Raw genomic sequence first — 15079 nt, 5'->3', positions numbered from 1 at the left:
TGGGGAAGGGCAGAAGGAGTTGGCTTTGGGTTTCCTTCAGGGAGCAAGGTATGAGGGAATGATAGTTACAGCAAGATCTAGTGGAAGAAAAAGAGACAGAACTATTTCATACTGCTAAAAAGTCACCGAAATCCCAGACACATAGAGATGTCTCAAGTGTGGAGCAGAACACAAGAACATGGCGCAGGCATCAAATACTTGTCTTTGGTCAGGGGAGGTAGATAACCTCCAAGGTTATTTGCAGACAGTTCCAAGAAATACCAAATTGAAGTGCTCTGAAATGGAAGGGGCACAATGGCCACCTGTGGTCAGTAGGGGCTGATATAAATGGGTTACAGCAAGTGATAGACATTTATATAAGATCTGATTACAGGGCAGATTGTAACAATATTAAAGCCTGTCGAGTAAAGCGAATAATACAATTAGCAAACACTGGGAGTGTGCAGGGGGTTGTGATTCAAAATAAAGATGCTCTGACCAGGGACTGCGGCTCACATTATCCTCACTGGAAGGACAGTCCCTGGAGAAGGGTATCGCCAAGCAGGGGTGTTCTTAGGGCATTGCCAGAGAGCAAGGGTCCCAGAGTCAGGGTACTTGAGCATCAGAGGGTAATCACGGATATAGGCTACATAGGCTTCCTCTGGCTTCTAATACTAACAGCTCATTGGCTGAAAACAACACATACGAATCTCACAGCTCTGGGTTCAGGAATCCCATACCCTCCATATCTGTCAGCAGGACAGCTTTTGCCTTTTCCAGCTTCTAGTGACCACGTATATTTCTCAGTGTGGGGTCTCTGATTCCCTTCAGTTCCGTTACCACATTAACCTTTGACTCTGCTGTGATCCTCTTGTCTCTCCATTAGGAGACTCTAGATGGTACCAGGCCACCTAGAGACCCCTAAACGCCATCGCATCACTTGAGAAGAGTCTTCTGTGCTATGTGGTCATGGGACTCCAGGATTAGCCCAGTGATATTAACACAAGACGTCACACAGGGCAAGTAAATATAACCCCAGGGTTAGTACATGATTCTCAGAGAGGAATATAGGCACTATCCCTGTCATTGTGTGGGATCACCATTAAGCTCCGTTTCTTTGAGAGCTGGGATCTTAGTTCTTAGTTAGGGTTTCTATTGTTGTAGTGAAGCACCAGGACCAAAGATGAAGTTGGAGAGGAAAGGGTTTATTTGGCTTATCATATCACTGTTCATCACTCAAGAAAGTCAGGACAGGAACTGAACAGGTCAGGAACTGAAGGCAGGAGTTGATTCAGAGGCCATGGAGGGGTGCTGCTTACTGACTTGCTTGCTCCACATGGCTTGCTCAGTCTGTTTTCCTTAACCATCCCAGGGAAGGCCACCCACCCACCATGGGACGGGCACTCGCTCATTGATCACTAAATGAGAAATGCCTTACAGCTAGATCTCATGGAGGCATTTTCTCAACTGAGGCCCCTTCTCTGATGATTCTACCAGCCAGTACAGCTAGTAATTGAAGAATGTCTTTGGAAGGAGTTATATTTCTGGGTGTACGACGAGCCCTTCCTGATGATCAAGTACCGATTTCAGATTGAGGCTGAGGTAGGTAAATCAAGAAATAAGAAGGCACAGGGTGGTGGTGTTGCACACCTTTAATCCCAGCATTCGGGAGGTGTAGACAGGCAGATCTCTCTGAGTTTGGGACCAGCCTCGTCTACAGAGCGTGTTATAAGACAGCCAGAAATATACAGAGAAACCCTAATTTGAAGAAGGAGAAGAAGGAGAAAGAGGAGGAGGAGGAAGAAAGGTATATAGCTCACATGGATGGTGGGGACAGATGTTTACAAGGGGCCCAAAGTCCTTAGGTGAGGGGAGGAGAAGGAGCTGGTTCTTACAGTGATCTTGTGGTGATAAAGGGAAGTGTAGCTAACTGCCATTTGGCCAATTTTAATGGGACACCTATGCCTGGAGGCAGCGTACGAATCACAATGGTACCAACATCAGGCCAGTTTGGTGCCATAGGCCTTAGACCCAGAGTCCAGCTTACAAGGGATACGTAGTTAGAGAAGTGGTTGACCCCCCATGAAGAGGTCACCAGATACTTGCAGACAGACAACATCACACTTGGTCAGAGGCTGGCATTTAGCTACTGTGCTCACAGTTAGGAATAGCACACACTATTGTCTTGGTTCTGTGGGTCAGAGCCATGCAGGACCAACTCAGTCCTGTGAACCTTGAGTCCAAGAGCATCAGCAGACTGGGTGCTCATAGTAGGTTTGAGGCCAACCCTGCTTCCATGGCAGACAGAAATCCCAGGAGGGCAGAACCAACAGAATGCATACAGTACACAAGACGGTTTGCTGGGGAGCTGGTGGATGATGAAGTCAAGTGCAGGAAGAGACCCTGGGCGCTACAGAGAGACCCAATCCATGCCTAAAGACCCCAGGCCCCCCATCATCTCTGTGTAAAACCTCTCTGGCTTACGTGTTGACATTCCTCTCCCACCCCGAGTAAAGCACCCATAATCTGCATATCAGGGAAATGCTGTCTCCCTGAACTGCCGCACAGCCCTTTGCCCCTTTCTTATAGGGACACTTGTGGCTACATTTTAGAATCACTTTTCTTTCTCAAGTCCCCCACAGAACCACACCTTCAAGGTAACATATGGTCTCTGGTCCCAGGAACCAGCCATAGACATGCTTTGAAGGCTTTTGTTCAGTGACCTGGGAAAGGGTCACAGGCAGACCTGTTAGCTATACGAGTGACCCTTGACTCTCCAGAGGTCCCCACCTCCTGCCAAAAGGATACAGGTGGATGTGAGGCAAGCCAGGTGTCACAGTGGTACTGCAGGGAAAATGGCAGGCACCTCACAGTTGTTGATCTGAAGCCCGGGAGGGTAGAAACAACTTTGGTACCTGTGGTGGGAACACCCAGCCCAATGCCACATCTTCCTCTGAGGACACTACCGCTACCGCCAGGATCAAGAGGGTCCCCCCGCCCCCAGATGGAGACATAGGTCAATCTCTCCTTACCATACTGGGACTATGCAGATTAATCAAGTTGACAGTGGGCTAGAGCAAGGCCTTTGTGTCCAATCAGGGCCTTAAGTGGTGTGTGAGCTCTGTCTTCCTGGGGTAGCCAGGAGGCACTCACTGAAGAGCTTCTTGAGGGTGAAGGGGGTGTGGGTGGAGAGGTGGAGCAAGACAGGAGCCCTCACAGGCCAGACCCTGAAGGTGTGGCTCTGCCCACATCTAAGGCAACAGAAGATGGACAGGGGAACTTCTGGGCTTAGCACCTCACCATGTAGTTACCCAGGGAGCTCCCTGTCTCTGGGTGTCCAAGCACTTCATGGGGCTGGAGACCCAGGGACAGCTGAGATCTTCCTGGACTTTCTAGTTGGTGGTTTTCCTGCCCAGCACAGAGCGATGAAGAGCCCCACACAAATCCTCAGCCTGCCTTGAAGCACCGTCACCCATCCTACCCAGTTCAGCCTGGTCAGGACCCCTTCCTTTCCGAGTTCCTGTTCCACCTTTGTGGCAGGGTCACTCGCTGACCTCCCAGGATCGGGACTACAGGAAGCAGCCTCCACACCTGGCTTTTCTGTGTGGGTTCTAAGGGTTGCTCCCAGGTCCTCACAGTGCTAGGCAAGCACTTCACCAACAGAGCCGTCTCAGCCTGACAGACGCGCGTGCAGGGCTGATTAAAGACAAGTATTGGCCATGCACACGGGGACACCTGACGAGTGCCGCGGTCGGGGAGGGAACACAGGCAGAGGCTCTCTCTAGGGATCAAGGGAACCTGGCACAAGCTGTGAAGTCCAGTGACTTTAAAGCCACAGCACTGCCTAGTCCCTTGAGAGGTTCCCATCAGCCTCTTTCTTTTTTTTTCAGCAGTCAGACCTACAAGGGACACCTGTGTCTTCCCAATTTCCTGTATCTAAGCCCCCACTCCCGGTGGGATGGTGGAGGGTCAACTGAGGTTGAATGAGGTCTTAAGATGAGCCTCATCACAGGGTTAGTGCCCTTGTAGGGAGAGGAGCCTGGGGACACTCTTTTAAGCACATTCAACACACTCTAAGAACCATACCTACGGACACCTGTTGGACATTCCTGGCCTCCGGGAACCTGAGGGACACTTCTGGCCTCTAATGCTGAGAATAACTGTCAGTGCTGGCTGCCTCTGAGGAGTAGTCGGTGACTGCCCCATGAAGATCGGCAGTTTACAAAGAGAGCCAACTTAAGATACCTTCCTGTTTGCATTCAAACAGAGGAGCTCAGAGGGGCACACACAGCTGGCTATCGGAGGTGTACGGGGGATCCCCAGGAATGGCAATGTCCCTTTCCCAACTAATCATGGTCCTGGGTGACTCCACAGAGGACTGTCCTCCCCACCCCCACACCAGCCCTCGGGGTTCTGTTTTAAGCTAACTCAGGAGGAATCTAATTTTGAGTCATGCAAGCGAATCACTAGGATGTGGGCATAGAACAAGGCTTAGAGGGCCAAGCAATGTGTCTGGCTGTGTTGGCTTGGAGGATGAGATGAAGCTTTCAGCCCCGGGAGATGCCAGATTCATCGTCTCAGGGTGTCTCTGGGGATCACAGGCATGGGCGTGGAGGAATAGACCAGTCTTCTTATGGTGTATGGTGGGGAAAGCTGTCTTCTATGAATGGGGACATGGGTCCCAGGATGCTCCTCAGCACCCATAGCCCCACAGGTAAAGACCATACTCTCTTAGCTCACAAGTGTACTCTGTACCGACACCTCTCTTTGCCCCTGTGTTCCAGTTCCTTTAGCCTAGCCCATCTGTTGATACTGCTTGTTTGTAGCCTCCCAGGACTCAAGTTCTAGGATGGTGGTCCAAGTTCCAGAGCCCATGACCAGACAAGGATACCAGTAGCTAACCCTGGGGCTACAAGTCTATATCAAGAGGTCACCTGGTTTCTCTGCACTTTACTCTGTTCCAGGGCTCACCTCCCAGGCTCTGTTCCTTGTTATGGACCCCAGGGGATAGGAGGAGAACAGATCAAGTGACCCCCTGTATAGCTAAGTATGGAGACATGAGCGACCCCCATCCCCACATACAGCCGAGTATGGAAACATGAGGGAACCTGGTCCCAGAAAAGTCTCAACCTGTATCTTACTCAGGACACCTGAGAGTACCTAGAACATTCCAGAACGTAACAGACCCCATCCTCGTTTTTCCTGCTCAAACTCGATTCAATCATATAGGAGGCACAAGAGGGTACCATAGGTGTATGGAAGGATGCCGTGCACACTGACATTCAGGGTTTGTTTTGCTCCAGGAGCCCAGGGAGCTGGTCCTTCTGACTCGGATGACCCCCTCACCTCACCTGAGCACCCTAACCCGGAGGAGGGTGCAGAGAAAGTCAGGGCAGCAGCACTAGTCCCACCCTGCCCATAAGTCAAGCTGGTGCATAGCCAGGGAAGCACCCAGTTGGCATTTTAAATGTAAGTCCCCATGGGAGGCAGCACCAGCTTGTGCTTCCCTGGGCTCAGAAACAAAAGGTAGAAACCCAGTGCCAGCTCTCAAGCTTGCTCCAGGGCCACTCTGTCCCTGCAATCTGATTCCACTGGGCAGGGCTGTCACCATCCCTGTTCCCTCCTCTGCTATGACAGTTTCCATCTCCTGTCCCATCAGGTCCCTGAAGCCTGCTCTCGGCAGGTACGAGGCTCCAGTTGACTGGATAGCCCAAGCCTAAAACATGGTAGGGATGCTCCAGACCTTTCTGGGGTTCCAGGACCAGGAGGATACAGTCTCAGATCCTGTGCTCCAGCCCTTCCTGTCCTGATTGCTAGGGGATCCCTGCTTCCTTCTTGAGCCCTTTCTGTCCTCCTGGACTCTTGGCCAGGCATGAACTTCATATTCCACCCACCATTACTTTGGCTCAAGCCAGGCCACATCCTCCATCCTTCCAGTTCCCTTCCCATTCCAGATACCTGATGCATGCTCCTCTTAATGTAGCTAAACCTGGGAGCCACAAGGGCTCCTAGTCAGGACCCAAGGAACCCCAAAGGAGAACCAGTGGTGCCCCTAATCCCTCCTCCTACCCTAGAGCTGCCCTTGAGGGCTTCATGTACAAACTCTGGTTCTAACACCCTCTGAGCACCTGCTGCTGCTTTGAGGTACAGATAGCAGGCTACTTGTCATGGAGGATGTCCAGAAAGTGGGGTGCAAGCAGGGCTGCCCAGACAGGCAGAGCCTGTGGGTTCGGGCTCAGAATGGTGATACACAGTAGGAGCAGAAGTACGATGAGGTAGGGATAAGGGCAGGGCATGAGAAGCTGTGGGGGTGGTTGGGATGTGGAGTCAGGCACTGGCCCCGAGGGCAAGCACATTCAAGAGTGGATGGGGAGGGCACTTAGTGGGCATCCAGCTATCCAAGGTACTTGTCAGGCCGTCCTGATGGTCCTAGTGGAGTTCTCCACCCCTGGCTCAGCCCCATTTCATCAGCAGCGCTGCCCAGTCCAGCTCTGCCGTCATTAACAATCGCAGTGGGCAGTTCTGAGTGCAGGGTTGTCCCGCGAGGCACCCTTTCTGAATCTCTCTTCTCGGAGCCCTGGGTGGAAGGCCTGCATCTCCTGAGAAGGATCCAGCCCAGTCCCCAAAGAGCAACTTGACCCACTTCCGTTCCTGGCAGGGTAGAAAAGGGGGCACCACAGGCTCTGTACACCCATGACTCTGTTCTCAGTTGGGGGTGCTCTTCTGCCCTGGCAACAAGGGCAATGCCTGTCTCCCCCCCCCCCCCCTTTTTGGATCTGTTAGAAAATACTCAATGCTGTTGCCTCAGAGAGGTGAGCTGAGGTCCACTCCATTGTCTGAGAGCTAGGGACAGCATGGATGGGGCCTGCTCTGGCCTGCCTTCTGCAGTAGCACCTTGAGGACTTCCCCTCAGGCCTGATAAGCAGGCTAATCCAGTGACAAACCTACTCTCATCTGCCTGGAGCCCAGCCAGCGGTCACCCTCCAGGTTCCCTCTCCCCCCCCCCCCACGATTGGCTATTCTAAGCAACCTGGTACTGCCCTGCACATCTTGGAGACAAAGCCCCGGGGCAGTGCTGCATCCTGAGTTTTCTCTTACAGACCAAGCACACCACAGCCCAAGGTTCCTTGCGCCATCCTCCCAGGGGTCTTTACCCATTCCGGGGGATCTGAGTCTGCATCCCCTAAGCCAGGAACTACCCATGGGATAGGCTCAACCTCCTTAAGATGCCCTGGAGTCCTGGAGCTGGAAGAGTAAGCTGTCATAAGGGGTAGGAGGCCTAGAACCTTGGATGTGACCAGATCCACTGAGCTCCCTCTGACTGCTGCTTCCAAGAAGAGCCCAGGACTCAGACTCAGCCCAGAAGGTGAGAGTTTACCTGGGGTTACATCGACTCCCAACATGGGTGAGATCTCAGCTCTGCCCCTCACGGGCTGTGTGCAGTACTCAGTATCCTCCACAGTGGCCAGGCTGGCAGTTTAGCCTCATTTGCCCACGTGGGTGGCTGAGCACCTCCCTGTCAAGGCCTCTGAGGCTGTGGTGACTCACCACCAATGACTTTATTCCTCTGGAGAACAGGAAGCCCACACGGCCTTTCCTGCCTGCTTACAGCTTGCCAAGAAGTTGGGGAGCAGTTCCCCCCACATTTGCCCTGCAGAGCTAGCTATGGGGCAAGACTAGAGGGGGTGGAGAGAGTAGGGTGAGGCTAGCCCTTTAGTCTGCACCTGTCCTGTGCTGGGGCAGCTCACACTTACCCCAGATGTCTCCTCGCTGAGACCACTGCCCTGGATCCTGGAAGTTCTATGCTGCACAGGAGCCCACCCACTGCAGCCTGAGACCCTGTCCCAGGACCCTAACCTACTCCAGAGAACTCCTAAGAGTAGGTGGGACAGATGGAGCCTGTCCTTCTTTTCCATCCCAGACTAAGCACTTCTAGACACATGACACAGCTTCCTGGGACATCATTGTACTTGTGAAATCCTCCTCCTAGTCCCATCCTTCACCCTGAGAACCAATGATGGTGCAGAAGGAAGAGGAGACAGGCATGGGGGATGAGGAGAAAAGGGACAAGGCTCCTTAAGTGGGAGTAACGGCAGGGCCATCGGGCCAGGATCCAACCTGCAGGGTCTGCGCACAACACAGAGCTCAGGTACTCCAGGACAGATCTCAGCCCACAGTGTCCTGTATCACCTGCCTGTGATGAGGACCTGGGGGGCCAAGAGGGGCCAGACCCACCCTCGCTCTGCAGCTGATACTAAAGCAGCCCCCATGAGACAGAGATGGTTTTAGAGCTAAGGGAGCGACTTGGAAGGGGAGGGAGATCTTTATCTTTCAGGATGATGGCCATGTTCTGGTTTCTGGGAGTGGAGGGCTGGGCCAGCTCTGGTTATTTTATGTTTTAAAATGTATGTTTCCTATATTTCTCAATTAAAAGTGCTGAACAAAGTGGCATGGGCCTGATAGCAGTTGTTTTATCCCCTGGGGCAGAAGACGACTGTAGCCAGGCAGACTGTGGCTGCCACCCTATGGCTGACAACAGAAACCTTCACTAGCCCAGCCTGGGAAGGAAGGCATGCAGCCTTTAACTCATATCAACCTCAGACACTGGCATCTGTCCAGTCAGGCCCCAGGCACCTCGGGGAGACAGATGCTGTTTCTTCCCCAGCACTGGGAGAATCTTCCCGCAGCTGCTATTTTCCGGAATTCATCAAATCCCACTGGAGCAGGCACCCAGGAGGAAGGGGGTGCCGACTTAAGATGTCAAGCACAGGAAATTGGACCCACAGAAGCCCCAGCCCTGCCTTGTGAGGGTCCCAGGAGGGCAAAGGAGTCCCCACCTACAGATGCTAGGGCCAAGACACCATCTCTGCCACTGTCTGAGCAGACATTGCTAACTAAACCATTACCAGGGCATCCTTCCTGGACAGGCTTTCCTGTCACTGGAGCACTTGACTCAAAAGACAAGAAAGCACAAAATGTAAAAGCACCTCGAAACCAGGACAGTGGCACACAATTGCAGTTGGGGGAAGCTGAGGCAGGGGGATAATGAATCAAAGTGAGTCCGAACTACATAACAAATGACAAATGAGCAAACAAGCCTACACAAGACTCAGACTCCTTGGCTCTAGTCAGTGAAGACTCAGAACTCACACACACACATGTGCGCACACAAACACATACACATGCGTACACACACATGCAGATACACGTCCACACACACACACACACACACACACACACACACACACACACACTCCCCTTTCCCCTGCTCTATGTGATTGTTGCGTCTGAACACCAGAGGAGGCCTGGCAGGAGATGGCTTCCGGTAGGCAGAGCAACTGCCCGTCAAGATCACTCTTGACACAGGCTGCAGCTCTCTGCACGTAGCCCCCACACACTGACCTGCTCACAAAAATGATTTCTTTTCCAGTGTGATTTCAGCAGTTGGCTGTTTTAAGGGCTCAGTGTGTGTCCTGACAGTTTGCAGGCTCATGTACTTTCTGTTCTAACAATTACATTGTTTGGGGGAAACTGCAACCCGGGCATACACACAGGAGCAGAAGTTCCTTATCATAAGCCTTCTCCTCTCCAGCCAGCCTTCTCCAGTCTGCCAGAGTCCTTCACCATCTTCCCTTGCTAGTGTGAAAGCGCCTCCCCTGAGGCTGTCAGCGAGAACACCAGTGTTTACCCAAGACAGTTATTTGGGGAAAAGGCAGAAAGAGATATTTCTTTCCAGCTTCTTGCCAAGCCCCTCCACTTACGAGTTATTCCCATAGGCTCATGCTGTTGATCCCTGTTTAAAGCACAGAGGAGAATTTGAGGTGAGGGAGCGTAACGTCATAACACCTTCACTCTGAAAATGTGACCACGCTGAAAATGAGCCCGGAGGACGCTGACCCCTGGTGACTGCCTGCTGGGCTGCGAGGCCCTAGTGTGTCCGGTTCTGGCTGGTCCCCAGATCAGTGGTTCGCTGGGGTTGGGGCTAAGAGAAGGTGCGCACGGGGATACAGAGCTAGCTTCCTCTTTTACCGCCCCCCCCCAACCCCTCGGGCAGCTCAGCCTCGGAGCCTGCTAGCACCGGGTTCTGTGTCCGTGTCCGCGTCCCGCTCAGGCCCCCGCAGGGAAGTGCGCCCTGATCTCAGCCCACCCTAAACTTCTCGCCAGGGAAACCGGGAAAGTTGAAGGACGCTGTGGCGGTGAGGGTGGGGGTGTGTGTTGGGGAAGGGGGTGGGGGAGGCAATGCGGGACTCAGCACCTCGGACAGCTCCGTCACTTACCTATCATCATTCGGGAACGGCTGGTCGCCCAGAAGCAGGTCACGGAATCGGTACCGCGGCGGCAAGGGCAGCACCTCCGTGTCCCGGTCGTTCATTGTTGAGACTGGCGGCATCCAAGAGCAAGTCCCCGCGGCCGACTTTCTCCGCCCAGGGATGGCTGCCCGCACACGGCAGCGCCCCCTCGCCGCCCGCGCCCTCGCCGGACGCGCGCGGACCCCCGCCAGCCGCTTCTGGGCCTCCGCGACCCCCCTGGGGGGCGGGACTAGCACCTGCAGGGGGCGGGGCTGAGGGCGGGGCTAGTCAGGGGCGGGGCGCTTCCCGGGGTCCTCTGGGCCCTGCAAGAAGCTCTCTTTTCCTGCCACCCCAGGAAGAGTGGAGGTTTGGAGATGGGAGTGGTCATGGCTAACTCTAGAATAGCCTTTACGAAGGTCCCTGGTCTTCCTTGGGTTGGCATGGGAGCCCTCCTCTTCCCTGGACCTGGGCCAGGCAAGCCTCCCCGCTTCCACAGTCAGCTCCAAGGCCGGTTGCTCTGCTTTCTTCAGGTTCTGGAGCCACCCTCAAGGACTCCTTTCAGCTTCCCTCACTACTGGGTGGCAATATGCAGTTTAAGAAGAGAAGCTATAGGGTAACACATCAGAACAGATGAGATTAACGATTCTGGGCTTTCACAGACTCCGATCCCAATCATGGGAGTCACTCATACAGTGTAGTGACAGGTAGATCATGGGGGCGGGGCAGACTCTGTACACCAGGAAGATCTCGCCCAGATGGCTAGCAGGACTTCTACCCTTTGCCTCTTCCTGTCTTCCTCTCCTTCCATATCCGTTTTCAGCTGCACTCACCATATACAACACCTGGAGAGTGGCCTCAGAGTCCGCCAGGCTTCAGTTCCCCGCCTCCTGGGGCAGCAAGCTGGGCACATCTATCCTGAAGCCCGAAACCCCTAACTACCTGTAGAAACCCTGACAGATAGCATTGGACTGAGCAAATGGCATACATATACCAGGAGAACACAGGCTCAGACCCACGGCAGGAGTTGTGGGGGACCGTGGTCCACTGGGCTCCTGATCTAACCAGAGTCCTGTGCTTCTTGTGCCCCGGCACAGCAGAGCTTTTTGGGGAGCTTCAGCCCCAGGCCATTCTCTTTCTAAGCTTCTAGTTGTCCGTGGTAGGATGCCAAAGGCAGAATGGTTAATCCGCAACTATCAGACTGAGCAGTGCCCCAGCTTGGCTCAGCCGAGAGAAAAGAGCCCAAGAAGGCAGCACTAGCCTTGTCGTTTAAGCTTCTCTAAATAAGGACTGAGGGGAAGGGGTTTGTCCTGTGTTTGTCTAAAGTAGGTCACAGGCTGTGTGATTGGCATGAGGGCAGAAGATGAAGGGAACATTTGCTTTAGGCAGAGGGTGGACTCTCTCATTCTCAAGTTGGGAAGAGTGTGTGTATCCCCCCTCCTTGGCTATCAGCAGGCAGATAAAGGTGGGTACTCCCCCTGGAGGTGGGAGAGGCCCAGTGACGGTCTCAGCCACGGCTGCCAGTGACAACACTCACGTGTTTCTCAGGTCACATTTTCAACCCCCGGGATCTGGCAGCGGCTGAAAAATAACATTTTCCTAATTGCATCAGTGGAGTTGCTTGTTTTTTCTTAGTCACAAGCTGGCTGGGCCTGGGGAGGTGCTGGCAGGTGGGGAACCATGTGGCCGGGGGTCAGGGCTATATTTCCCTTGGCAAGCTTTCCTGGGACCACCAAGTTCCTAGGAGTTGCTCTCTCTGCTGTCCTGACCTTCTGGATACTTCTGAGTTTCCTCTCCTGGCCTTAAGAACCAGCGCGGGTGGGGGGTAGAGCCTCTGCTTACTTCAGGGGAAGGAAATGCACCTGCAGTTCTGAGCCCTGGCCCCGCCCCTACGCAGCTGTGGTTTGGGATGAGTGGCAAGGGCAGGCTGTCCTTGCAACCTTGGAGTGCTGCTGTACCACATGAGTGAGTAGGCAGTGCCAGTGGGCATCCCACAGCCCTCCTGGTAACAGCTCCACTGAGGGCAGCAGTGCCTGCCCCCTCCACACCGTATGAGTTTGAACATGACTATTGCGTAGGCCAGGGGCCCCAGAGCCTCTGGGAGATGTAGTTGAAATTCTGATCACGGCATGGTCTAGGCATTGGGGACAGTGTGAGAGTCATGTGTGTTAGGAAGAATTTGGGGGCATGCAGGGCAAGGCAACTAGATGATTCTGTAAAGGTGAGAGCAAGAACATGCTCAACTGCCAGGATTCAAGGGGTTCACTTCCTGATCTGCTTCCTATTCCTTCCCCGGTCACCCCAGGAGAGCCCAGGAGGCAGCTGGGACCTAGAGTTGCTCTTTAATATCTGTCTTGTGTGAGATGGCTGTGTCAGTGAACTAACTGCCTGTTTCTATAAGAATCCAGTGTTTTGTGGCTCAAACAAGTGCTCGAGCCCTCAGCCCACCCTTACAACAAGGTATGAAGTTCAACTTATGAGACTCCATAGCCCATTCACCCACACCTCACGGCAGAGCCAGCAATGGATAGATAGCTTGGCTCTACCAAGAAAGTCTGTCAGCTCTGGTTAAAAGCTCCCTCCTCCTCTCAGGGACCCAGCGACGATCAAGGGGTCTAAGTGCATGAGTGGGTAGCCTTAAGCAAGTCCCTTCATCGGAGTGTTGGTTTCCTCATCTGGAAATGAGTGTATCCATGTTGTTTGTCCTCACAGGGCACCGTAGACTAGTAGAGCGCTAACAGGAAGGCAAGCATGAGTTGCACTGTGCAGCACCGGTGAATGACAATTCCTGGTTTGGGTGGGAGCTCTATCTGGGCCTCAGGGCCAGCCTATCCAGGTCATCTGGAGGACCATTCGGAGATCTTAGTCTTAAGTCACCGTCTAGGTGATCCATTCAGAGAGACAAGGGCGCAGAGGACACAGCTCGGCATTCACGACAGGACGGGCACTCACTGGAGTGTGTGAAATCATGTCCCGACTCTGAAGCCTTCTCAGCAGCTGTGCTCAGGGCTAGGCACCTCCAAGAGCCACGTGGTTGCACAGGGTGATGAGAACAGCCCCAAGCAGGACGGTAACCAGCCCTTGTACAAGGGGAGGGCATTTGGATTCAGGAGTGTAAGGAGCTCAAGGATGCTCCAGGGCAGAGACCAGGGAGCACCGGTGCCACCGCCATCGTGATGTCAGTAACCAAGTGACTGGCAAAAGCAGCTTAAGGGAGGAAAGGCTCCTTATGGCTCACAGTCAAAGGGGACAATCTACCATGGTGAGGAAGACATGGCTGCAGGGGGGTGAGGCACCTGGTCACACAGCATCCAGTCAGGAAGTGGTCTCTCTAAATGTTGGTGCTGAGTTCACTTTCTCCTTTTTTATTCAGTCTGGGCCCCCAGCCCATGGAATCATGCTGCCCTCACTTAGGGAGGGTCTTCACATCTCAGTTAATGTAACCTAGGAACTCTCTCTCTCTCTCTCAAAGACATGTGAGGACAGTTGTCTCTGTTGTCTCCTAGATGACTCTGGATCCTATTGAATTGACAATCGCACGTCTACTCCTTGTCCACTTGACACCTAGACGTATCACTTGAAAGCTACAAACCTTTCTCCTCTTGTCCCTATAGGCTTACAACTGTTTAATAATGTAAAATGCATTTATTCCCTTTCTAAAAGTCCCCATAGTATTTAATAGTTCCAAGATGGCTTGAAAGCTTAAGTCTTATCTGATACTCAAGGCAAACTTTTAACTGTGAGTTCCCATAAAATAAAAAAAGAGAACTATATGTAATATACAATGGCAGACAATAAACACTCCCACTCCAAAAAGGAGGAAGGAAACATACCAAGAAACAATCAGACCAAAACAAGTCTGAAAGTCGGTGGGGAAACACCAAAGAAACCCTGTAGCTCCATGTTGGGCATCTGGGACTCACAATGGTATCAGTCACAGTCCATAGGTGTCCACCCACTCCCAGTTCTGTGGGCCATCTCCACGCCAAGCTTCCAGCTTCCCTCAGCTAATATCCTATGGTCCTGGCATCTTCAACATCCTGGGGTCTCCACTGCAGCTCAGGTTTCACCTGCACATTTTCATACAATGGTCTCTCGATGTGATGGTTTGAATAGGTCTGGCTCCCATAGACTCATGTGTTTGAATGCTTGGCCTCTAGGGAGTAACACTATTAGGAGGTGTAGCCTTGTTGGAGTAGGTATGGCCTTGTTCAAAGAAGTGTGTCACTGTGGGGGTGGGCTTTGAGGTCTCATATGCTCAAGCTACACCCAACATAGAGGACAGGTCACTTCCTGTTCCCTGCAGATCAACGTGTAGAACTCTCAGCTACCTCTCCAGCACCATGCTGCTTTGATTCCCACCATGATGACAATGGACTAAACCTCTGTAAGCCAGCCCCAATTAAATATTTTCTCTTATAAGAGTTGCTGTGGTCATGGAGTCTCTTCACAGCAATGGAAACCATAACCAAGACTCTCAGGACTTCCTTGCAAGTGAATTCTACCTTACCACACACTGACTGACCTCAACAGCCTTCTGGGATCTTGGTGCAAGCCTTGGTGATCTTTAATCTCACATCTTTTCTTATTCCTAAACCAGTATCACATGGGTGATAATACCCAGTTTTCCTACCCAAGTATTAACCAGGTCAGACCCTGCTTAACTCCCCAAATGAGATGAGATCAGAAACATTCAGGGTGTGGTCATAGACCATAGTGCCAAGTTCTATAGCCAGCATAAGATGTAGCCTAGCCCCCCTTGAACCACAATGGTGGTTCCTTTGTGTGTTTAGGTGGTTGGTTTCGAGCAGGGA

At 52.7% G+C, this 15079-nt stretch overlaps 1 protein-coding gene across 5 annotated transcripts in view; it reads right to left on the bottom strand.

The window, feature by feature from the left end:
* Positions 1-10483, bottom strand: part of Kcnt1 (potassium sodium-activated channel subfamily T member 1) — a 56452-nt gene extending 45969 nt beyond the window's left edge. For 3 of the 5 annotated variants that reach the window (XM_075985446.1, XM_075985444.1, XM_075985445.1), the window contains exon 1: positions 10257-10481. In XM_075985446.1, the coding sequence (XP_075841561.1) occupies positions 10257-10369 (113 nt within the window). In that variant the 5' untranslated portion in view covers positions 10370-10481. Of the gene's footprint in view, positions 1-10256 lie in introns of all 5 variants that reach the window. The other 2 variants (XR_012911803.1, XR_012911802.1) reach the window with 2 other exon arrangements.
* Positions 10484-15079: the final 4596 nt, after the last annotated feature.

The sequence above is a fragment of the Microtus pennsylvanicus genome, chromosome 9 (genome assembly GCF_037038515.1).
Source record: "Microtus pennsylvanicus isolate mMicPen1 chromosome 9, mMicPen1.hap1, whole genome shotgun sequence".
Lineage (NCBI taxonomy): Eukaryota > Metazoa > Chordata > Mammalia > Rodentia > Cricetidae > Microtus > Microtus pennsylvanicus.
Note: the sequence above shows the minus strand (reverse complement) of the source record. Positions and strands in the feature narration are given on the sequence as shown.